Source organism: Mastacembelus armatus, chromosome 5, assembly GCF_900324485.2.
Source record: "Mastacembelus armatus chromosome 5, fMasArm1.2, whole genome shotgun sequence".
Lineage (NCBI taxonomy): Eukaryota > Metazoa > Chordata > Actinopteri > Synbranchiformes > Mastacembelidae > Mastacembelus > Mastacembelus armatus.
The window spans coordinates 3,392,642-3,418,842 of NC_046637.1; the positions used below are offsets into that span (position 1 = coordinate 3,392,642).

Genomic DNA, 26,201 nt, shown 5'->3' on the forward strand with positions numbered 1-26,201 from the left:
GAAGTTAAAAAAAAACTTTAAACACAATATCAGAAGTTATTTATATGTATTTTTGTAGCTACAGTATATTGCAAAAACGGCGGTTACGGGATTGTGGCTGTTCTTAATCCCGAATACAAAATTAAGTTATAAATGATGCTGATCTCTGGGTCTTTCTAAACCTCACTGCACAATCTAACCCCGATTTGAGTGAATGAAAGGTTTAAGTGACTGACTGGCTCGACCGGTAACAGCACAGAAAATCAAACACACCTCTGAACTCAGAAGTGGGTTCAAAAGTTCACAAATTTACAGTTTGTTGTTGTCCCCACTTTTCAGATCTTGTAAATGTTTGTAGCCTTCTACTGTGTTTCTGGACGTCCTTCCATCCCTTCATCGATCCCTCTGTCTTCCTCTCTGTCCCCAGATGCTGGTGAGCACTTTATGACCCGCTCTCTAAGATTTACGCAGATACAATTGAACATTTTGTTGCTGTGCTGTGGAGCAGATGGAAAATTCATGGCACAGTTGGAAGGGCAAAGACAACAATTCTCCACAATGTCTGTCTGGTGGAAAGTGAGGCAGATACACCTGTCTGCATACACAATGCTACTGTAAGAAATGGCGGGGGACGTATCCTTGAGCTTGACTCTGGATCTCTAGTTTTCTTTTCTCTGACTTTCTTCACGTCAGCTTCTGTCATTCTCTGTCTCTCTTGCTTTTTGATCCTCTCTACCCTTGGGTCTTATTTCTTCTCCTCTCTGGAATATGGTCTGTTTCTCTGTCTTCCAGTTTCTCTCCTTCTACATTTCTCTGTCAGCTATAGTTGCAGTCACGCCCTGCATGCTCCGCGTACATCTTGAGCAGCATTTCATCCATTGCTGACTAGTACTGTGCCCTTAAAATGTCACATCACTACCAGATATTCACCTACTAACATCCCTGTGGAGTCTCTTTTTTTTCGTTCTTTTAACAGTCTGACTCAATCGGTTGCAAATTTACAGAGCAAAGTGACTCACTAAGCAGCAAGCAGGCGGCACTTGGTGATGATGGGAAAATAGGATCGACTGTAAAGAAGAGCATGGGTTTGTGTGTGTGTGTGTGCGCGTGTGTGTGTGTGTGTGTGTGGGGGGGTAGTGTAGGTCCACAGCAACGATAATTCAGATATGATTCTTTCAACCTTTAAATTTTGTAGTTCGGTCACGCTCACTCACATCACAAACACACAAAGACAGATAGGAAGCTACATGTTGCATCAGTATTGCACAGCTACAGCCAGTTAGAACAGGACTCTGTACACCGCCAATTATAATCAACCTCAGGACTAATGGTAATGGGAATTGAAGGTGACATATAATATCAGTGTATGGATGACAAGGGGTGGATTTGATGCTCCTGAGTTACAGAAACTGCAACATCTGTGCACCCACTGACGCCTGCTTTCTCCAGCTGCAACTGGTAAAAACTAATCACTTGAAAAAATAGTCTCAAAACATTAAAAACATTTGGTAACATCAGTTAATAATTGGTTTACCTAACTGATGGTGATGGTGCATCCAATCTGCAGGCTCAGTTTAGCATTACTCACTGTCTTTCACTTGTCTCCCATGGATAAGATTTAATTACTGCCACTGAATCATCAAGTCTACAAAACTCACCTGGACCACAAACTTTTCTGTTAGTCATATTGACAAGGTCTAGAAGGCAACACAAAAAATTCTGTTTAAACTTAAACTTTAAACTAATTAAATGAATAAACTTTCTTAATCCCTGTGAGGAAATTCAGGATTTTATGTAAAAGAGATGATTTAAGATGCAGCATAAAGTCACCTTTACTTATTTGTGTTAAATAAACCCATTTGTTTTTATTGCGTAAGAGTTGAAATCTATATTTCTGAAGACCTGAAGGAGGGCAATGAATAAAGTGGGATTTCTGCCATCTGCCTAGTGCTGCACAGAGCAGCTGTGTCTGTTTCACTTTCAACTTAATTTGCTCAGAACAATAAGTGATTCAAAATTTGATGGATTCATATTTTCCAGATCATCCACTAACACTGTAGTTAATACTGTAGTGCTAATACTATTTTTCCTTTGTGGAAAATTATATTCCTCCTTACCAAACATTTTGGCTGTTGGTTTAAATTGCTTGAAGTGATTGTAGTAGCAAAATGTTTTATGAAAGAATGCAATGATTTATCTATTTATTACGTTTTAAGGCTAAAATACGATGTTTTCCTTTAAGAAAGTAATACGTGGTAAAAAAGTAACAAATGTTCAGCATTGGAATAAAATGCTGTTTGAATTTTTCTGCCTTCATCTGCACTAATATAAGCAGCACTGTTTCATACTGTATGAATACAATCTATATTTATTCAATTTAGGATTTCACTAGTGTCCCGAGCTGTGTGTGTTATGAATAATTCTTTGTGCTGGGTCTTGCAGCCTCAATATCCTTCACAACAATAAGCATTATTGTATTTAAGTAATTTCATATTCTTTACAAAGAACTGTGGCAGCAGTTTACAGTTATGCTTGCTGCTGAGTAATCATCTGTTGTGTCCCCATTGTTCAAGTCAACATTTTGCTGTTGGGTCACTTAATAACATTCACATTATATTGTCTCATCTCTGTGCTGCTAAATGAAGTCCTAAAAGGATTAGCATAGATGTGGTTTTTACACAGTTCAGTAAACCGTGTTCAGCTCCTGGGCTGTATCAGAACCTAAATCAATAGTAAATGAAATGGTTCTACTGTGTTACTCTCATATTTATTAGGATTCATGACAGCTAATAACTTCAGTAACATAAAATGTCATTTTCATCTATTGAGGGTATTGGAAACGTACTTACTGACGCATCTTTTAAAAAGATCGGCATATCATTATGAAATGTCACAGTCTTTTGATGATACAGTCAAATAAAAAGAATGAAGTTTATTCTCTACTGAATGCAAGGCCACCTCTTTCAAATGCATGTAACAGGAAGAACAGTGGCTTGTCCTCCCATTGGCAGCAGTTCAAGTACTAAGTCTGCGACAGTTGACTTGTTGGTGTGTATCTGAAGGGTCCCAACAAATGCCAGAGGTTTATTATAAAGGTAAGCAATGACTTGCAGAGTGTGTATTGTGGCTGAGGTTTGATTTGAGGGCATTGGTGATCGGTGGAGGTGGAGTGGTTTTCAGTAGATTGAATGAGCTGTGGTTTAGGGCTCCCACCAAAATCAAACTCAGCTGAAATTAATCCACCACACACACACACAGACACACACACAGACACACACACGCACACACACACACCATCCATTAGAAATGTGTAATCTACTGAACTAGGGAATATTACACCTTAGCAGCAGAGAAGTGTTTCAGAGAGTTAACCACAATATTGATATAGGGCATAAATAGAAGAACTCGACAGTAGTGGATAAGGCTGACTTGAAATAAGACAATAACCTCATCATATCCAGCTCCAACTGAATCTAACAATATGTTTAGGTCTGAATTCTTGGCATGTAAAATCGTCTACTTTTAAGTCTGTTGGTGCTACCTGGGGTGACCAAATTCAACCAAACTTCCAATGGCAGAAACATTTTTTCAACATAATTTCTTTTAAGATACAGAACTTAAAAGTACCATGTTTTCAAAGACATCTTTTTTGAAATCTGATGGAGACAACATGATTAGAAATATGTCTTCCTTCACTGATATATAATATCTCGTATTGCTTTAAATGATTCCTTCTGTCAAACATCTTAAAGGAAATGCCATATCTGTGATGAAAACCTGAGAGAGGCTTAAATAAACATTAAAATTTTGTTTATGGCACTAATTGTTTTTTTTTTTTTGGACCCAGGTTTTTCCTGTTGATATTCTACTGCAAAAGTAAAATCTAACGTTAGCTTACTGTGGTAATACCCATGTTACTGACTGTGCATGAAAGAAAGCAGCATGGTTTCACTGCTCACACTGTGTGTGTCTGTACATGCAAGACAGAGAGTGACGAGGTTCAAACACAGCCAGCGACACTTGAAGCGGAGCAGACATGCAAACAAATGCAATAAGATGGAGATGAGAAGGAAAGACAAACTCAAAGAGTAAAAACAGAGAAAAGTAAAAAAAAACAAAAAAAACAAAGGGAGCGGGAAAAGAGGGGAGGGTGTCGGGTAGGGGACAACCGAGATGGAACAGGGTTTGTGTTGTGTTTATGGTTGTACTGTGATGAAAAAATATAACATAGGGAAGAAAATATTCTGCCTACGAAGCAATAATCACCTTCGCTTGGGATGACTAGAATGTACGGCGTTGTTATTTGTCCCCTACCTATTACCACTAAGGCCAAGGGCCGCACATCCCCGCCGGAAAGCATGAGAGAGAGGAAGAGAGAAAACAAACGACAACAAAAAAGGAAAAGAAAGAAGAAAACAGTCTAAGAAAAAAAGACGTATTGGTTTCTTTATCCATTTCATCAAAGATTAGAACTTCTGGGTTTTCAATTGCACAATCTGTCTTAGAGGAGAGAAATTGCAGTGGTGAGAGATAGCACTAGAACAATGAAATCAATAGGACAAGTAGCACTCAAGCTGTGAACTGGGACCGGACTGGTCTTAAAGCCGGGAAGTAAGTGTCATCCTGTGAGCATCCTGACTGGCCCACTAGTGAGGATGTTCATTACCATGGAGTGAGTCAGTAAATGCAGATGTGGTGCTGGGGGTTAAGACTTGAGGCAGCTGGGTCTCGTGAAAGTGTCAGCCTAGCTTGACGGGTTAATGAAAATAAAGGGAGTAGGGAATGAAAGAGAAAAGAAATGAAGTGATGACCGAAAGGAAAAAAATAAGAACTTTGTGGCTTGGCAAAGTTGGTATAGAGACACAGTCTGGTGTCTGGGTTGTGCTGTGGAGGGATTACTTCACCCAGACACAAATCTATATCAATTAATAGCCTTATCAAGAGCAGCAGCTAATGCTGGTGTGGATTTTCAGACAAGAGCAGCTGTGTTGAGGCAACTTGGTGGCTCCAGTTAGTCTCAGAAACTCAAACAGCAGAGTATTGACTTGAATGTCGGATGAAGTGTATGCTCGACAATGAGCACTTACCAAATAGTTAAACTTGTATCTACATGTCCCATTAATTAACAGGAATAATGTCACTGGCTAAATTAGAGAGCAGGTAGATAATTGCAAGTTAAATTGCAAAAATCAAAAGAACAATGATAACTGCCAAATATCAAAACATTGACTAGGGTTAATAAATTAGTTTCCTCTGGAGTCTTTTATTTTGGTCATTAGGAAACCTGTGTGTGGAGTAAACAAGACACACTGTGTGCCTGTTGCCTGCACTCACATTAACATGTTAAGACCTGTTTTGGTGCAATTTGCAACAAACCTTTACTGTTTGTTTGTTGCTAACAGCCTAATCTACATTATGCACTGATTTAGAACAGTGATAAAATGTTGACCAGGAGTGTGGGAGCAGATTTACAGATTTTTTTAAGGCATTTAGCATTGTTAGCAAATTTAAAAAGCATAAACAGCACCCAGGCAGGCCAAATAACAACTTATACTTAGATCTGGACAAGTAAAGCTCAGACTACTGGTTTTTCATGTAGTAGGAAGAGCATCGGGTTCATTATCCTTCATTGTCTCCATTTTCCGTTTTCTATTTACCTCTTCAGTGAACTGCAGACACGGCTTTTTGACCGTTACATTACACCACAATCAGATTCTGTCTCTGACAGACAACTTTATCACTAAACATCAATTCTACCACAAATTATCGCCTGTAGATTTTTATTTCATGTAAAAAAGTACAGAGTTTACTGATTAGAATGCTTTGAAGTAGACAAGCTGCATTGATGAATGAGATCAGCTGCTGCAGAGAGTGGATAGCTGGTATTGAAACAAAATTATTCATTGCCATTTGCAAAATTAGCCATCTGCATTGCCTCAGAACACTGCCCACGTCAGAAACTTTCAAAGACTACATTTTAATTAGATTTCAAGATTGTTTGGGGAAAACAATTCTTCCTTTTGAGAAAGTTAAGATTTAGTAGTGTGAAAGACTGCCACAAAGTCAAAAGCATGTCTTTTCCCAAAGCGGACATACATGCAGACAGACAGAGCCGTGTCTACACACTGTAGACCTCCACCCACAGCACTCTTCACCCAAAAAAAAAGCAAAAACTCAGCTTGGAAAAGGAGAGAGCAAGAAAAAAAAAGCATATAAAAGAGACAAATGTGCATAGATGAGCAATAGCTGTTTGATGCAGATGAGAAACAAGAGCAAGAGAAAAAATATGTGGAAAAATTAAATCAATGCTTGATGCAGATGAAAAAATAAAATAGAAAAAAGAGACAAGGTGTGGAAAATCAATATGAAGCTGAAAAGCTTTCAGAGCACATTGCCTGGCACACAAATGGGTTTATTTGCCGGAGATGAGCAGCAAATAAAGATGGGAGACATGGGGAAAGCAAAACAGAAGAGGATGAAATGGGTTCTGGGGCTAACACTTTAGCCATCCATCGGGCGTAATGAAGGCAGTCAATCGGTATGTAATGGCCCTGATGTTCCACTTTATACACTGATAAGCAACATGGATGCAGTATGAGATGGAAAAGGAGAAAGCGAGAAAGACAGAGAAAAGGGGAAGGGAGGGTGAGACAGAAAAGAGCAATGACGGAACGACCTGGAGAGAAGAGATGCAACAAAATCATGCAGGATAACATGAGAAGGATGTGAAGTTGTCTGAGCTTAAGTTTGAAGGTTCACTTATGTCTGTGTTAATCTCATCTAACACACTTGAAAGACTGCACAGCTATTTGGACAGGGGGTGTACTGTAAACATATTACTCTTCAAAACAAACTTAAATTCAAATGAGATATGAAAATAACATCACACTGTCTGGAACTGCATGGACTGCAGGATCAGTGGCAGGGTGCTCATACCTTTGTTAGCCAGGCGGACACAGTTGATTTTGGTTTCCTGTGGGGAGAAGAGCAGACAGACACACACACAGTTTAGGAAAACAGCCAGATGAATTTAAACACTTGTGCTTTTCACACCAGTTGTTTCAAACCAGCAGCTTGTCGTCTTTAATGGAAGGAAGACAGAGGACCCTGCTTGTTTTATAAGCTTTGGCTACTCAACACCTGAGTGTGGCTGAGGCTTTTCCAGAGCAAAGTGAAAGTTTCTGTGCAGCAGCTGCTGGTTTCATTTCACATCAGGTTTTACCTAAAGCGTCATCATGAGTAGATGCTATTTTGAACTCTATGAGTGGGGTTTGGTTTGTTTTAGGACCTAAGTGTGGACAACACAACACAAAATAATCTGACTACATGAAAATACAAACTTAACTTCCAGCAGCTCCCAGGAGAAAATCCTGGGATGCTCCGACATTCAATTACATGAAGTATTGACAACTACAAATGTAATAAACATTACAATCACATTACAATACATAGAAATGATTACGTAAATACAGCGTTGCATTAGAAAAGGGTTTTAGCATCAAAGTATATGATGACCGGTGAACTCATCAGTTCATAATCACAGCAGCATTACCACATGATGATAATGTTTATAATTTAAGCTTCAGAACTTTTTAGAAGAAGTGAAACTAAAATTAGTCTAAAATCAAAGAAATCTGAATTTAGAGTCCAGAATCAGACACATGCTGCAGAAACTGGTCAGGAGAAATTAAAGCTTCATTCGGTTTGGATTGAAGTGGGCAAATAAAAGCTATAAACGACAGAGGAAGCACACACCTTATTATTCACACACACACACACACACGCGCGTATATAAAGTACAGACTGTACCAAGGTGTTTTTAGGCTTTACAGATGACCAATGGGATCATGAAACCATGTTACAAGTTTCTTGTTTTCTAATGCTCAGACCAGATTGATCACCCTCAAAACACATTCATTCAGTTGGGAGTGTATGGGAGTGTAGATACATACATACATAAATAAATAATAATAACTAAGCTAAATAATGTAACAAACAAAGGTAGACACACATTTTTCACCCCCCCTCCTTCACTCTAGTTGTTTTGACATTTTGAATTATTTTCGCACAATGATATGTGTATTATAAGCCCAGAGTGGGCTCAGCACTGTAATTAAATCATTCTGTAATAAGTATGGAAACATTAGAGTAATGTTCTCCAGTTCCAAAAATCACTATTTTCCATACATGAGCACTTGTGATTTAAGAGTAGTGCAACTGGGATTTAAAAAATGTTATTATTTCTTCTAAATAATATGATTATTATTATTATCAGCGACGTTAATGCTCATGTGTAGGCATCTTTTGACCTGCAAGTCACCAGATCAGTACAGGGCAGGTCACAACATCTGGGCCACAGCTGTTTCTGCCAAGTGTCTATGTGCTTTCGTGGCTCCATATTCTGTTTCTCACATCTGATGTTCCTGTGGTTCCCCCCGATCCTGTCATTCTCTCCGTGACAGGCTGTCATCACCTGAAGTGGTGTGAGCTTCCCTTTATTCCAGCTGTTTCCACTCCTTCACTGCCCCTGTCTTTTCCTCTTTTCTTCGCCCCATGATGTGCTGTCACTAGACAGTGTACATATCTAGCCCACTTGTCACAGAGAGGTCTGCCTCCTCCACACGTCTTCATCAAAGATGACTCCAGCAGTTACTGACGCCTATATACATTTTTTTTTTCTATATTTGGAACTCTCCAATGCGACCTCAGATTTAAGGCAGCATTATGTAGATCATGATCGGCCTGTATATCAGGCCCCGGCTGATGTTATTGATTAGTGAATAGTTTCACCACCCTGTCAGATAATAATGATAAAGAGTGATGGCACACAGGCAAACACAGCAAATAAAGTTTAATATGCAGTTTTTGTAAAATATCGTGGCTGCTTGTGATCGAGGATTTCAGTTTGTCATAAAACGTTAATTGTTTTTTTTTGTTTTGTTTTACAATAATGTTTTTTCACATAATGCAATCAATCAGTTAAAACAGAAACGAGGGAAAACAGGATAGAGACACTTTTTGTGTTTCTTTTTCTCTGCACCATGAAGCTTCTATTTTTGCATGTAGCAGAGTGTGTGTGTGTGTGTGTGTGCGTGTGTGTGTGTGTGTTTATGAAGTTAAAGAGCAGGGAAGATAAATGCTAGTGGGTGATGGATGGTCTGAGCATTTCAGCTGGATCTCTCCCCGAGACTAAACACACCTGCTTTCCTACAGTATGTCTGTGTTTGCTATCTGAATGTCCAGCTGCCCTCCTGTCTGTTGTCCTCTATATCGGACTCTCTCAGGCACCCACAATACCTTTTTCAGAAATTAAGAATGAATTAACATTAACACATACACTTATGATCATTGTGATTTGGTCGTTTCAGTAAATGTGATTAAACAAAGATAATAAAGACAGTGAAAATGTTTAGCTACTTTTGAAGGCCCCTTTGCTCCAGTAATTTCCCTGATTACAGAGTTAGATGTGTGTATGTAATGAATACATTTACGTTTTTTCTTAATATAGATGTATTTCTATGAATGAATATGCAGATTTAAACTAGTAACTGTTGCATATATAACATACACTCAGTCGTTTATGTGATTAAAAAGAATGTTATTAATGCCCTATGACTGGAGAAATGACTGAGGAAAACAATTAAAAATAACATCTTATTCCCAAAAGCTCCCAGGGTTAAAAAACACTACAAAACCCAGAATGCACTGCAGCCGGTGCAGCCCAATGTCACATCCGGTGTAATTACATTTAACGCAAACTTCCTCTTGACGAGAAAGGAGCTGTAATGGACGGGCATTGGATTTTCTGCTGATCACTGAGGAAGGTTTTAGTCATCATGGTGTCCACGTTGGAGTTCCACTGGGATTTCCATTGTTTTTGGAAGAGTTTACAAAGCCCCCATGGAGCAGAACTAGATATAAAATTACAAGTTTTTTTGATGCCTATCATAAGGGCAGCCTTTCCTCTGTGTTTTTGTTACAAATGCACACCGTGGGAATAAGACCAGTTCCCTGAGCTCAAGCGACTTCTGTTTTCTGGAAATTATGCCTATTTCCCCTATTTACAGTCCATTTAAAGGCCTGGCTGTTCCAGATCCACAGTCACCCTGAACAGAAGTGCTGCCGCATCTTGGCTCATGCTAATGGGCTAAACCTCAGGAGGTTGGAGGAAGCAAAGTTAATAAATGTAAGGCCAATTTATTGCCCTGCCTCTATCCAGAGAGGCTGTGAGACGAGAGGAGGGGAGTTGTTTACGGTGGAGACACTGGAGACACAGTGTGTGTTTCTGCGTGTGTAGTAGTTAACTTTGTCCAGCCTGACAAGAATATTAAGTGTGTATGGGAGATGCAGCTGCTGTGTGGGTGAGCTCTCTTTTCCATCTATCTATCTTTCCACATTCCCTGCTCTCACCCTGTCTGTCTTTCCATCAAACGGTTGGGTCAGTGTTCTGGCTGATGGGCAGGATTTCCATCCATGTGTGTTTTCTGTCTGTCATACTGTGCGGATACAGTGATTGGCTGTGATGGTTCCCAGGCACCCAAAGTAGCCACAGTTACAACACTTTTATTTCTATAAGTCTCTTTCTTTCACACTCTAACTATCTGTCTACCCCTCTCTATTTTTTTCTCTCAGTACAAACAGATGGAAACACACAAATGCATAAGGGCTTCTTTAGTTTTGACTATTGACCCTGCATGTACATAAACATGAATGTGTGTACACAAAATCCTACACAGGTCAAAAGCATGTGTTCTTGCTCTCTCTCTCTCTCTCTCTCTCTCACACACACACACACACACACACACAGAATAAAAGTGCATTTACAGATTTTCAAATCAGGTGAGTCTTGATTGACATTGTCAGTTGGTAAAATCTGTCTCTCTCCTACAGTCTCCAAAATCTGCACGATGTTTACTTGATGTTTGCTTGTGGTGTGTGTGTATGTGTGTGTGTGTGTGTGTGAGTGAATGATGTTGATCGTCAGAGTACCTTGGTCAACCCCTGAGGCTTTTTACTTGTCAAGGAAGGTGTCTGGATGCATTTTTCACAGTGCGAGACGACATGTTTTTGTGTGTGTGTGTGTGTGTCACCGTTTCCTTTTGTTTTGTGCCATTTCTTGCCACATTTCTTCGTTCCGCCTTCCCCCTTTCCTCCTTGTTCTTGCTCCTTCCCCAGCAGTTCCACCTGTCCTCTCTACTCACTTTCCTGGTCACTTGCTTTTACATGTGTTTCTCCCCACCTCCTCCTTTGGTCTTTCTTCTGCCATACCATGAATTATAAGGATTTCACATCCTGTATTTTATCCATTCAACTGATGGTCTTATCTCAGTTGAGTAGGAAGTTGTTCTGTGCAGCTTTGTGTATGTCCCATATATTTCTCCTCTCTTTAATCTTTTTACCCTCTTTTTTAAATCCTTCCTTCAGCTTTCTGTACTCATACTCTTTACCTATCTAGTGAATTATTTGATCATTACGTTCTCAGTTCATCTCATTTCTCTCTTGCAAACTCAACAAATGTTTGAGATGGTGACTTTCTCAGTACATAAAACCACTTCCTGCAGCGCTCCAAAGACCAGACTTACAGTTGGCCTTCCAGTTCATCCCAAAGTTGTAGGATGAGGTTGAGTTTGGGGCTACGTGCATTTTAGCCAAGTTCTTCCACTCCAAACTGGGTAAACCATTTTTATGGACCTCACTTTGTCATGATGGAACAAGGAAGCACCGATCCCAAATTATTGATTATTGACTGAAAGCACACTATTCTTAGCTGGAATAAAAGAACCTCACTAAATAACCTGTTTTGTCATGAAGTTTGAAGGATTTAATATAAAAGTCTCAAAACCCAGAGTTCATCAAGAGTCTCTGTAGTGACTGCTATCACTCCCTTCTAGGGCTTCTTTCACTCTGCAGACCATGTCCTTCACAAATTACTGTCTCTTCCCCCACATTTTCTCTTTAGCCCTGCCGTCCTCCATCTTTGCCTCCAGTATTGTATTTTCTTCAATGTCTTTTCAGACTTTTATTCTCCCTCACTCCACCGTTCCTCATCTCAGTCCCCAATCACTCTTGCTTTTACTTCTCTTACTCTCAGCCCAGGGCACTCTATTCTTATCTTTGTATGTGTTTGCCTTTAATGTGTGTGATGTGTGTGTGTGTGTTTACGTGCACACGTGTGTGACACTACACAACATCGAGGGAGAGATCAAGACTGCCGTTGGTGAGCAGTTTTAATGTGCAGAGCGTCGACTAATTGGCACAATGATGGGACATGAGAGACTGCTATCAGACTGATGTAACCCGGGTGGGGGGAGTTAAAGCAAAACATAAAAAAAGAAGAGGGAGGAAGATGTGTATGAAAGAAAAAAAGAGGAAGGGGGACAAGAAGGGAAGTACAGGGAGTAAAGATAAAAAACATTAGGGAGAATGAGGGAATGGAAAGAAAAGGAAGACAAAAGACAAAGGGGAGGGCAGGGCAAGAGAAACAGGTGGGAATAAGAAGAAAAAGAAAGAAAAACAGACGGGAAGAGTGGAAAAGAATGAAAGAGAAGAAGAGGTGATAAAGGAGGGTCAAAGAAAAACTAAAGATAGGAGTTTAAAATATGAATTGTACTTTGAGAGAAAGAACGATGATGAAAAAAGGGTAAAATGTAGATGAAGAGAAGAACAGAAGAAGGGGAAGTTAGATAAAGAAAGGTTTAAATTAGAGCAGAGGAGGAAAGTACGTAGGAAGAAGAGGTGAGACGTGTTAAGAAAGAGAGCTGGATTTTTTTTCTAATGAAGAGCAGAGACAGAGGCAGCAGCAGTAAGCAATGGAGGCATGGAGAGTGGGTGGATTGAGAGAATAATTTCTTCTAAATGTTCCAGGGAGAGAGAGAGAGAAAGACAGAAAGTGACAGAAAATGAAAAAGAAAGCAGGAGGAGAGGCACTCTCCTTGATGGACAGGTGGAGCTCACAGGGGCAAAAAAACTTGCAGGATTATCCACGACAGGCAGAGAATGAGAGACAGACTTTCATCCAGGGGATCAAACTACGACAAACCAGCCAAGTCTTCTAAAATGTAAATGAGGAGTTTCTTTCCGGTATGAGACATCCATCGCTTAAGAAAAAAATGTGACACCTACTCACAAAATGACTGACAGCATAAAAATTAAAACAAATTACAGGACTTTGTGAGGACTGCAGATAACTTAAATCCCTGACTGACTAAATATCACTTTCACACATCCTTATTGCAACTGTATATAATTGAGATATTAAATTTAGAGAATAAATTACTCACATACTTATATTTTTCTCTGTGCAGAGATGGGTCGTGGCAGTCCATTCAGAGTCCAATGACACCTGGCCATGGTTGACTGACTGGACAGTGAAATTTCTCGGTCGCTAATGAAGCTTTCCAAGACACACAACCTGTAATATCCATTTTAAGTGAAAGACCTGTCCTTCAACCAGACTGGTTGTGTTGAAGCTGTTGTGAACACACACTCACACTGGTGACGAGTCCTGAGGAAAGCGCTGAATGCCTACCAGCTCCCAGGAAGGTGCTGTACACTTGAACTTGACCGCTGACTTCACTGTGAAGTCAGCAGGATAAGAGACAGCCAGGGGGATCACAGACTGTCAACAGCACTGTTGCTCAGTTCAGACACATGTTCCAGTCAGGCTAAAACTGCAGAACCACAGACCATGGTTCTTATTCAATCTCTGTCCCACTTAGTTAGACAGACAACACGACAGTTTTGTACGAGAGTCGCCCCCTTGTGGTTGGGTGCAATTCACAACACGAACCCCTTCCGCTCCATGTACGTGAACATGAACCAAACTAAAAATCCAAAGTAAACATCCTTTTTTCTGATGAGATTGTTTTGTCACAATATTTCTGGGTCACTTTTACATTTTAGGAAGTGCTGTTGTGACGTCTATTGTTATGCACAGTCTCTGTTTCAGGCAAACAACCTATTTTTTCAAGACCTGCTGCACCAAAAAAAAGTGTTTAGGCTTAACCTGCCACATTTTACCAATCCAGCACCAAGCCACACCTAAACCCCACTTCCATTTAATTATGGAGTCTAAGGTGAGGCAAAATGATCTGAAGTGGATTTTTGAGCTGACAATATTTTGTCAGAAGGTGAAGATTTGGGGTAGAATCTAAAAGATGTCATGTATAAAGACGACAGACAACAACATCAGTCAAGTCACAAATGATACAAGTGTAATTTTAAGGGGTAACGTCTTCCAGTGAGTCTTCGTTTCAGGAGCGAATGAGGGAGTAGTGCGACATTAGAAAGTCCACCAACAGAGGAGGCTGAGGTGGATGGATGTATGAATAAAACATTGTACTTTAACAGATGAGAAAACTACTTATACACTAATATTCCCAACTGACAATGTCACACACATTTTGCAGAAAATCTCTAATGTCTCAAAGGAGAAAATAAAAAGTAGACCAATCTTTTTGTTCCAATAGCTGAGAGTAATGATTGCATAAAACCTGTGCACAAAGAAATTATTGGCAGAAATTCATGAGTTTTATGAATGTGTGTCCATTTCTTATGCCTGACTTCCTTATCGAATCATCTGGATTATGGTGGCTGCGCAGCCCCGCTTTCATATTTTATATTTACTTTTTTCCAGCAAACCCCCTTCACCAGCCCCACAATGCGCCAGCCCATGACCCAAACAAATCTCACAGTGATTGGATTGACTTAGATCCAATCAGACAAGGAATTCTGATGTGACTGGATTTAGGGTCTGCACATACACAAAGAGCACACGTGCACACACAGAAAGTACACCCACACTTTCAAACGTATACTCATCCACTCACGCACGCATGTTCAATCAGGCAAGAATCCCCCACTCTCACACCCACTCACACACACACGCTCTGTGTGAGTGCATTGTGGGAAATCTGCCTTCTGGAGGAGGATATTACATCACAGCATCAGCCAGCTCGCCCGGCTCTGCTCGCCAAACCGAGTTACCGTAGTTACAGGAGTGGAAAATTAAAACAACCCTCACAGGAATTCAGAGTATTATGAAAATTCAAAAGCAAAGTTCAAGTGGTGAATGAGTTATGAGAAGAAGGGTGGAGCAGTGAGGTAGGTGGGCAGGGTGTTGTTGTACCTGCAGACAGTATACCAGCCAAAGACAATCAGGATGCAAACAGAGAGATGATTTCTTGAAATGAAGAGTTTTGATATCTGTTTTATTTTTCCCTGATAATGAGTGACATCCACTTTAGTCAACTGGGGCCTGGGAGGGAAAATCAAACTGCTCTGGCGCTACTGTTTTTCACCTCACATCGATCTCACACGCCTGCTGTGACATCAAGATTAAGGTGTGGCCAGAAATACTTAAAAATTAAAGTGTGAAGTGGCAGCGAGAGGTTTCTGCCTCATGTGATACTGAGATGATCCACCCTCCAACACAGCTGTCAAAGGATTTGAGGCTTTCAAATCTCTGTGGGACAACTGCGAGTCTATCCTTTTATATGATTGGTCGATGACAAGGTCGAGGCAAGAAAGAAAGATTTGGGCTAATTTTGTGTTTTTAGCCTTTGAAGGGGGAAAAAAGCAAAGCAAGTGGTAATGTAAAGGTACTGCACCATCTTTCAAATTAATCTAATAGGTTTTCTTAGACAAAATATTAAGAAGAAGAAGAACCACCACTGGAGGGTTACCATAAATCAGAAATATAGTGAATACAAGCTTCCACTAAAGTCTGTATTTTGCATTTACTATCAATATAAAACTATCCATGTATTTGGCCAATGTACCCTTGAAACTATTCTTTAGTGTTATATTATAAGCAAGCAGACTCACCCCATTGGCTCTGCTCATGGCCTGGTAGTAGATGCTGTAGCTCTTGGCAGGTGATAGCGGAGGATTCCAGAAACCACCATAGCTCTTGTTGTCCCCCACTGTGAAGGGCTGTACAACCGTGAGGCTGGATGGCGGCAGTTCAGCAGCAATGTAGTAGGGTGAGTCCAAGATGGAGGCGTTACGGAAGCTGACAGGGGCGGAGAAACACTCGGGGGCTTCAGAGGCGGCGCGGCGGGTCTTGGACTTGCGCTCCTCCTTCACAACCAACTGGTAGGAGCTGGGGGTGGAAATAAAGTTATTTTATTGCCACTGCCTTCACAGATGCTGTTGTGTTATTTACCAACACATAAAAATAAAGAAATGTAATGGGGAGTCCAGCTTGGACTGCATCAAGTAATCAATGATTGCAATTGACAAGACAGTTTGAATTTTGATGACTGATTTGTTGATTCTCAGATTCTTACCAACATTTTTGATTAAAGATTAAAAATTTAACAGGTCAAAAAGTGAAAATCTACCGGGTTGTAATTAGTGGAGGTGTGGCCCTCATCTTTCAAATCATACGTCCCTTGGAGGTAAAACTATCATAAAAACATCTGTAAATCATTGAGTTTTAGAATGAAGACGAGGTTCAAGTTTCGGGTTAGGGTAACATTTTATGTCTCTTAAAATGTGTTCACTCAATTCTTCTCTCCTCTCATTTATTCCTTGCAGCTTTTCCCCACATCTTACAGAGGCAGGATGAAGGTGGGAGAAAAAAAAAGGGATGCAATTAAGGGAACTGGGAGTGTGTGTGTGTATGTACTATGGCTATTCCATGTGAGGACCAGTTTGAGTTTTACACCATGGTGAGGACATTTTGGCTGGTCTTCACAGTCCTCACACCTTTAAATGGCAGGGTGAGGGTTCAAACCTGGTTTCAGGGTTCAGGATAAACCAAGGTTTAAGGTGGGGTTAGGGTTTAGGAATTGCATTATGTCCAGAAGTGTCCTCACAGAGATGGCTGTACAAAGGTGTGTTCAAGTGAGAAAAGGGAGATTAGACATTAATGGGTCTTTTTGTAAGTCCAGATGAGTCTCTCTGCGCTGTACTGTTTCTAGCACATGCCTGTGTGTGTTCCAGCAGGTGTGTGTGTTCTAACAGGTGTGTTTATATACCTGAAAGCTCTATCTTTGTCAATGCGTGCGTGTCGTGTGTGTGTGTGTGTGTGTGTGTGTGTGTTGGGCTTTCCATATGTGTGTGTTTCCATTCTGCTCTGAGAGGCTTCATGAATGGCTAAGGGCTTCTTTAGCAGGCAGGACAAACGCAGCGGCCCTCCGCAATTACCTCCATCCTCCACGCCAAGAACTCACTTCACAATTATATGCAATTAGGGAAATGTATGTTTCTGTGAAGGGGGCCGCGGCCAATTATCCCCAGTTCCCGTTTGGCAGCTTTCATAAAAGATAATTGCTGATGACCAAAGATGAGTTTCTCTCTCTCTCTGCTGTTTCTCCCTTTCTGGTAAAATATCCATTTCAAAGTAATGGATTTCAGAGGCTGCACAGGGGATGAAGCTGGGGCTTCGTACAAGAGGTGAATAGGGAATTTTGTGTGTGTCCACAGATACAGGTGTTCCTATGAGTGTGTCTCAGTGTGTCTGTGTAAAAGACGTATTTCTGTGCTTCCTTCTTCGTGAAGAAGGTTTTCAGGTTCAGTACTTCACATTGAGGACATTTTTTTTAAAAAGGGCCTTTCCTCCAAATGAATATTGGGGTACATGTTACAGGTAAGTTAGGGGCTTTGAGAAAATATCTTTCTTTTTAGCCTCAGCATGTTTTGTGCAGATGTATGTGTGTGTTTCTGTGTGTAAATAAAGTGTATCTGTCATTCTTCAGTCTGTGGTGTTTAGTGTGTTCACGTGTAGACGCTTGAGTGTTTTTGTATGTGTCTGTTTATGTTTACCTCTTTCAGCCAGTGTATGTGTGTTGACATCCACTGTTAGCCTTTAGAGCTGTCTTCCACTGTATTTTTGAATGCACATGCGCCGTGTGTGCGTGTGTGTGTGTGTGTGTGTGTGTGTGTGTGTGTGTGTGTGTGTCTCAACCACAACATCTGCAGCACTCATTTCAGTAAACATTCCTCCAACTAAGCTCCTGAACTCAAGATGCTCTGATCTCCTCAGAATAAACAAAATGCAAAACACCTCAATTTCAGCAAAAACATAAGTGTGCACCCCAGATACCTCTTCCCTGCTCTCCCATGTGCATCTGTTGGGATTTCATACATGTAATACTTGCATAAAACTCACATTAAAAGCGAAAATGTGAAGACTGATAAACACATAATGATATTAGTAATTGAAGAGCAGCCTAATTCAACATGAGATATATTTGCCATGTGGGGGTGATAAATGGTGAGATATGGTGTAGGGTTTACAGAAATCAATGCTCACATTTCACAAATCATTTCCCTAAGTCCAAATTGAAGTGATATATATATATATATATATATATATATATATATTCTCTTTGCACCCTTGTTGAAGCTCTATTTCCCTAAAGGCGACTGAGAAGAATGTTCACCCTTACGCCAATTAAATGGATGAGATCACATTCATGAGCTCATGTTCAAAGTGAACTTTTAATTAAAAAATATGCTGGCTAAAAAAAAATGAGAGAAAGAACAGGAATAAATGAGCCATGTGTCCATTTTAAAACAATACCGGTAAGCATAGTGGACTGGGAACTGGAAGAATGGAAGCTGTGTGTGTCTCTGTGTTTATAAAATATTATTGCTAATAATAACTTTTACATTTTACTTATTGTACAGACACAAATACTCAAAAGATTATGACGGCCTGCTGCCGCTCTCTGCCACTGCTCTATGAAAGAACTTGACTTTATCTGACTTTTTACCACCTTTAAGATGGTAAAGTTCATAACCTGATATTTATGTTCTTATGCAAACATGATTGGTGAATATGAATTAAATGGCTCACTTAAAACTAAGAAGACTTGAACTATGAACTGCTAGAGAGGTTTGTATGTAAATATATATGTTGTGATTGTGATTGCTGGATGTTTAGACATTATGTGAAAAAGATGCCCAGTCCATCTCACTAGAAGCTTTTTTCTCAGTCCATTTATGTCAACAGGACGTTGGCAGGGAGATTTAACTACGGCAGTCAAATCTTAGGGGACCAGACACTGATTTCCAAATTACTATCAGACATGTCCACTTGGAGTTGCATCTCCATAATGCAGTGGATAAAGAGCTACAAGACATAAGTGAGTAATGACGATACATTTCACTGACAGATTTATTTAAAAAAATGAAGTCCCATTCTCTGAGTTCCTTTGCATACAAATTGGACTTATATGTGAGTGACTTTAATGGTTTTAAAAGAGACCCTTGAGGAATCTGAGAGAGAGGAAAGTGGCTGGAAAGAGAGGAAAGAGGGATGGTGGAGGGAGGCGGGGGGAGAAAATGTAAGTAAGGCAAGTAGAAAGTATGTTGGGAGTGAATAAGTAAAAGGGTAGAAAAATGAGGGACTAAAGGAGAAGAAAAGTTAACATCAGAAAAGAAACATGTACAAACCAAAAACAAAGGATTATACACAGGTGTGAATTTACCTAATGGGTGCTCCACGTGACTGGGCCGGCTTCAGCAGGATGGTGATGGTGGTCTCTGTCTCATTCAGTGGAGCCTCAGACTCGTACTCCGGCATCATAGGGGCTGAGGGACGTAGAAATTTACATTTAAACCATGGTAGCATTTACTGAATGATATCACATGTCAAGGCTGTCGAGAAACAAGATACCTTCTTTTAAAATAAGGACTTATTTCCATCTGCATCACTACTGTTATAAATATCTACTGAAACACGTAGATTATGCAGGGTCCTACAAACAAATCTAATTTACAGTATAATTTACAATTTTTTCTGGTTGTTTTGTTTTGAGGTTAACCTGTCTTGACAGCATTGATCTTATCAGGAGCTAAAGCAATAAAAGGGCGGATGTGTGCTTCACTCTGAAAAGGTTCACAGACATTCAATTACATTCTAGATTTTAATTTTATATTTGTTGTGCCCTCATATTGGATGTGCAGCATCCAAGCCTGTCTGAGTAAATAACATTTTCTCCACTGATTGGTGTAGCATTTAGGTTATTAACACAAGTCCAGGCCCTTCTTCTCTGTCCATCCATCTCTATCTGTCTGTCCGCATCATTTAATTTGAATGTCCTCATCCTTTGGTCCCGGAATGAGATAATGAAGATTGGGGATGGCGTGACATTTGGATGGAGGCATCTCTGTTAAGTGTGAAAGTGCCATGTTTTTTTTTTTTCCTCTAAGCAACATGCTCTTCAGATCTGAAAGGATGATGGAGGATTGGAGGCTCAGTGGAAAGGTCATGCTAAAAAAAATCACTGTAGGTGTTGACAGAGAGGACAACACTGCACACTGATTATTCATTAGACTGTTGATTTCTGTAGTTCAACCAATACTCAACAGTGCCAGGACCCAGGGTTCAGTTGTGTGGGTCAGTGAGTACAGGAAGGGATCAATATCTGAATTCATAAAGAGATCGAAAATGGATTAACCAAGGGGTTGAGCGTGATATGTGTAGCATCTTTGAAATGTACTTCTTCACCCATAAATCCCATCGCTTCTAGTAACAAAGGAGATTCTGTTGCTGTGGCTGACATGATGTGAGTGTTGGAGAAGAGGCTGCTTATTCTCACCACATAGAGAAAAGCTACAGAGGAAGATGTCTTCTGTTTTTATATGGTTTCAAACCACATGTGGATTTAGTAACATTGATCAATTGTGTAATGGCATTTAAAAAATGGGGGTGATGAACTATTTTGAGATTTGTTGATTATTGTATTTACACTGTTAACAAGCAGGAAACAGCTGAAATAATGTTGTACATGAGTACAAATACATTAAAGAGATCTACAGTTTGACAAACAGGCACAATTTTATCTTAAATGTGGCATCTCGATGTTCTCTTAATATACAGATTTATGAAAAGAAGCTCAACTCTGCGGGATAAATCTCTGAACAGTGGGTAAGTAATGACTTATTTTACAAGAGGTTGAACTGAGGAGATAAATTGTGCTCGGGTGGCTGAAAATTGTCACCTCTGCAGGAAACTTTGGCAGCTGTCCACTCCACCCCCTGCCTCTCAGCCTCCTTCAATGTCCAGCACTTCAATAAATGTTGTGTCATAAAAATGTCATGTTGGATACAATGATGGAACACTTCTATAAGCAGGGAGCATTTATCCCGCATACTGTTAATACCAGTAATGCAGTGATGGACGGCAACTCAACGACGTCCAACTGGCTCGGAGCTGAAAGTGACTGTCACCATACGTAAAGGTCACAACTACCTCAATGAGGAGGAAACCAAATAAACATCCTACAAAGATTATCAGATCCATTTGCGAAAGAATTATTAGAGAAAAGATAAAAAGAGAGTGAAGAGACAAAGAAACCAGAGAAAGCATTTGAGATGCTGAAAGAGGAAAAAGGGAAGCAGCTGAAAGTCAGAGACAGAAAGGGTGAGTCAGAGAGATAAAGGGCAAAGTGAGACACACAAAGGAAGAAAAAGTGAAGGTGGTTTATCTTGCATCTGTCATTTAAACAACAAAGGACACCCTTCATGAAACACTTGGAATAAGAATAGAGAACTCCTCTTGTTCCAGAATAGAGAAATGCATTTATACGTGAGGGCATTTCACAGTTATTGCTATGAAGGTTTTCTTTTTTGTGACGCCGCTGACATTTTCTAAGGGGCAATGCAGGTGACATAAACAGAGTTACAAATGGAGAGAAAAAGCCAGAGACACAGTCATTCAGAGAGACACAAACATTAGTTCCAGTACATCAGGGTAAAGAGAAAACAACAACTAAAAACTATAATGACGTGTTATTACCTGCTATCTTTGTGGTGATGCGGGTGGTGACAGGTGGGCCGAATCCCTTGTTTGTGGAGGCTTTGAGGGTGAAGAAGTAGGTGGTCCCCGGGTAGAGACCTACGAATAGGTGATGGGTCTCGTTCCTCAGCTTGAACACCCGCCCTCTCTGGGTGGTCAGATCAGCGCTGGGGTCCAGCGAGCTCAGGGCTTTGTAGGTGATCTAAAGGATCCAGGAGAAAAACATTGATTTCTTCTTAGTTTGATGTCATTTAGTGTAAAATAATCTCTGTTCATTTAAGGTCATTTTTAGCATCTAGCACAGGTTATCGCAGGTTATTTGAGAGTACTGTAGTTTTATTAGGTGTGTCAGGAAATTGTCAGTTTCCTAAGAAGTCTCCTGATTTAACTGCGACTCTTTAGCAGCAGCAGTTTGTCGACCAATTGCTATAATTGCGACTTTAGTTATGGTGTTAGTTTAGCTTAGTTTATTATCCAAAACTCTGGATACCAAAAAGCTCATTTAGCCTTTGTGAGATTTGTTAAAATCAGTAATAACAGATTTTTGCCCACTTCTGGGGAGAGGAATTAACATCCCAAAATGCTATGGAGCACTGAAGGAAACTGCTGAGTTAGTGATGATTATGTGGGGCTTAGCAAAAGACCAAATTCACATTATGCAGTCATTTGAGCCATCATTTACATAAAACTATAAGTCAGTGCAACATGAATTTTACTATACTCCAGAGTGTGAATGCTCTTATTTTATTTGTGTTTATTCTGCAGTGGTGAGTTGGCACATTTCTGTTCTTCATATTTTGCTACTAATTTAAGACCAACTGACTTCTGACCCCACCGTCAGATTAAACACACACAAATCAACCATCTGCTATTAAACACCGCACTAATCAGTTCTGGAGCAGGAGTGATGTTGGCTTTTCACCACAGGTCTGTGGTTCTCCTCATGATCTGTGGAACAAATTGAGCAAATTGACCCACGGCCACTAAAACGGCAGAAGCACTTTAATAATTCTCCTGTTAAAAGAACTGTTGATGTTTGTTGCACAGTTGCTACTGGCATGTTTCCACACTGCACAACCGTCAGTGACTGCACACACGGACGCAGACGAACACACACAGACGCACAGCAGAACACTGGAGGACAGCTGTCACTGTGAATGACAGTCAGTACAAAAGAGTATTGACTGGTGGTGAAAAAAACACATTAATAGCAGTTCAACACAAACACATTTCAGCACTTCGCTGTGTATGTCTGTGTCAGGATCTCAAAGTGCATTTCAGTTTGTCTTTCAGCCACAAAGTGAGAAAAGAAATACTCTGTACGCACATGAAGTGTAGGGGGGAAGGTGATAGCAAGGGAGAGAGGTAGAGAACAAACAAAAGCCACAGACACGAAGGCAGACAGTGAGAAAGAAGCAGAAGGCATTCGGTGGAGTAGAAACCTTCAGCAACAACATTTGTCTCCAACTTGCAAAGCTGCAGCAAAACAGCAACCTGAGTGCAGCATCAGAGCAAGGCCTTAAAAAATGAAAACAATAAAATAAACAAAAATAAATAAATCAAATACTTCATGTCCTCGCCACCAAATTCTACTCAGGTTTGCTGATCATGTTCTGGGGGGTACGAAAGTTTAAACCTAAAATAAGAAGATAAGCACAAATAGAGATGCAGAGAAAAATCGAACAAGAAGAGAGAGAACTGAACTCTCCAGTTTGGGTTCAGGTGGGAAGCTTTGTTGCATGCAATGTCCATTTCCCATCTGCCCTTTCTGTCACACTCGGCTGTGGTCAGTCCACCGAGGGCAAAAAAAACAAATCTTCAGCAGAGAACACAAATGAATGCACTGACCTGAGCCCGAGGTTACACAAAACACAAAACCGTGTCCAGTGACTCCAGAATGTGTTGCAACTTCAAGCACTTTGGCTTTTCTGTGAAAAAGCTGCTGTGTAATGTAAAATTGAGAGCAACAAACAGTGAAACAGAGCTGAGCAGGTTCACACACACACACACAAACACCGCGACACAAGACAGACTCCAGAGAGAAGTATTTACATACACATATTGGATGGTTATCCTTAAAAATCTTGCTATGATGCTGATTTCTCTCAACTTGCATGTCAACTAAAAACACGGAACAGATTTTTTTTTTATCTTCGATGTTTTGCAAACAAAAAAAACGCTGTGATACGACGCTGTTGACAAAAAACAGGCTGATCCAAGAAAATGAACTTTAGATGCAACTGGGAGGAAAAATTCAGGCAGAGTGAGAAAGAGCAGGGGAAATATAGTGACAGTCAATGTGGAAGAGAAAGATGGAGACTAAGAATAAACAAGAAAAAGAGGAATAGAGAACTACAGCCAAACTGAGAGGAGAGAGAAACGCATGAGTGATGACAAGTGATGCAGATGGATGTTTGTGTAAAGCGGGAAGTTTAGAGGTGGTTTGTGTGTGCGTGTGTGCGTGTGTGTGTGTGTGTGTGGATCTCAGCACTTCACAGTCATAGGCACCGGGTGACCCTCGTCGGTCCATTAACAGACTCAAATCAAAAGCACTGACAGATGGGTTGGCCTGCAGGCTGCAGTAGAGATGTGTGAATGTGTGTGTGTGTGTGTGTGTGTGTGTGTGTGTGTGTGAGAGAGAGAGAGAGAGAGAGAGAGAGGAAGAACAAGGTTGAAGGAGGGCAGAGGAAGAGAAAGATGCCCATAAAGAAAGCAAAAACAAAATGGTGAGGGAAGAAAGATTGCTTTAGCTGTAGAGGTTGTGGCTCCCAGGTCTGGATATATGTTTGGGAGAAAAGTGAGTAGGCAGGACTGTACAACACGGTTACATCTGGTTACATAAGACACAGGTACAGGAAAAAAAGAGAAGCAAGGCAACCCATGGGTCTCCACTGGCTTACAACAGGTGTACTTACTCATGTGAGTGATTTGTATTTGCTCTTTGATGTAATGGTTTATTACATTCATACAGAAACACATGAAGAAAGCAGCTCAATGAGCATCAGTCCAGATTATGGCTTTCGTTCAGCTTATGTTGGAGATTTTGTGTAACTGCTGCAGAACAGGTCTAGTAGATGAAAATCTACATTTTTGTCCTTTGAACTTAGAGTCATAAAACTTTGAATAACTCCCAATGCTTGTGTAGAAACACATGCGGCCGCTGTCTGTGTGTCTGTGCCCATTTCTTAAGACAGTGATGCCTATAAAAGAGGTCAAAAGGTCAGATTTGATATGAACTGAATGCCTGGATGCAGAGCAAATGTCTCACTTCTGTTGTGAACTTGACATGAAACTCTTTACTGTTCCTTGTCTCCATGTGTTTGTTCTCAGACAACAACTGCATAAAGACTTAGAAACATTAACACTGTTAAGTTTTCCTCTGTTCCTGTTTTGTTCTTTTGTGTCTTTGCCAGTTCATAGAGACACCACAACAATGTTTTTTCACCATTTTCCCAGCACATAATTCCTCTGCTACGTCGGAGACAGACAAACGGGGAAAACCTTTAGACGACAGATGATGACGGTCTAAAATGCAGCACAAAGCTCTCGACTGAGCAGCAGCCTCCCTTTCGACAAGCAGCTGACACCTCCCAGGCCTGAAAGTTCGCCTGGCCGGCTGAATAAAACATGTTAAATCAATAGCTATTTATACAGACTGGGACTTAGGGGCTGGAACAATAAAATATCATCTATTTCATCTACGCTGCAGTTTTGGTTTTCACATCAATGGCTGTTATTTTATAAGTCATGAATGGCTCTCTTTAGTTTTATGGGCTCTACACTCTCTCTTTGCACTCATCTTCTAACTGCCTCTCTTCTCTTCCATGTTGAGTGGACTGTCTTTCTGTGTTGTATCACTTTTCATTGTCTTAGTATTTCCTGTCCACTCTTTGGCTTGTCTCCCTCCTCTTTCTCCACTATTTCCTCACGTTTCTCTCCATCTCTTCCTCTATCTCCATGCTTGATGTACTCACTCCGTTCCCCCTTTCTATCTTTCAAAAGGAGGACTTTGGGTCATAAACCTCAGGTGTACTCTCCCTTTCCCACCTCCTCTCCCTCTACTTCACTCTCTGTCTCTCTCTATAGTTGATGTACTTGGAATCGGTAGAGCCATAAAGCTCAGGTTGTTTTATTGGCCAATGAAAAGGAAGGCGCGCAGCGGGGCAGTGCATCTTGGGTAATAGAGTGTGTGTCTGTGGGGGATAACTCACAGGAAGGGGGAGAGGTGTATCGGTGAGTAAGTGTGCACAATTGAATTAGTGAGCACGGTGGTGAAAATGAGAGAGGTAAATAGGGGAGAGCATAAGAACAGGGAGGGAAAGACCAGAAGGAGAGAAGGGACAGAACGGACGGTCGGATGAGACAAGACGCTTCCAGGGTATCCCTGAAAAGTTAACTGAGGACTTTACAAAGGAATAATAAATAATTTAAAGATGTTTTACAGATCCGTTAGAAGTCATTAATAAAATTT

General features: G+C 40.5%; 1 protein-coding gene across 1 annotated transcript in view; it reads right to left on the minus strand.

The window, feature by feature from the left end:
• Positions 1-26,201, minus strand: part of ptprt (protein tyrosine phosphatase receptor type T) — a 266,980-nt gene that overhangs the window by 94,302 nt on the left and 146,477 nt on the right. The window contains exons 12-16 of the mRNA XM_026307430.1: positions 21,731-21,932; positions 19,419-19,521; positions 15,805-16,081; positions 6,916-6,952; positions 4,246-4,302 (exon numbers count right to left, since the gene is read on the minus strand). Of these exons, the coding sequence (XP_026163215.1) occupies positions 4,246-4,302; positions 6,916-6,952; positions 15,805-16,081; positions 19,419-19,521; positions 21,731-21,932 (676 nt within the window). The remainder of the gene's footprint in view (positions 1-4,245; positions 4,303-6,915; positions 6,953-15,804; positions 16,082-19,418; positions 19,522-21,730; positions 21,933-26,201) is intronic.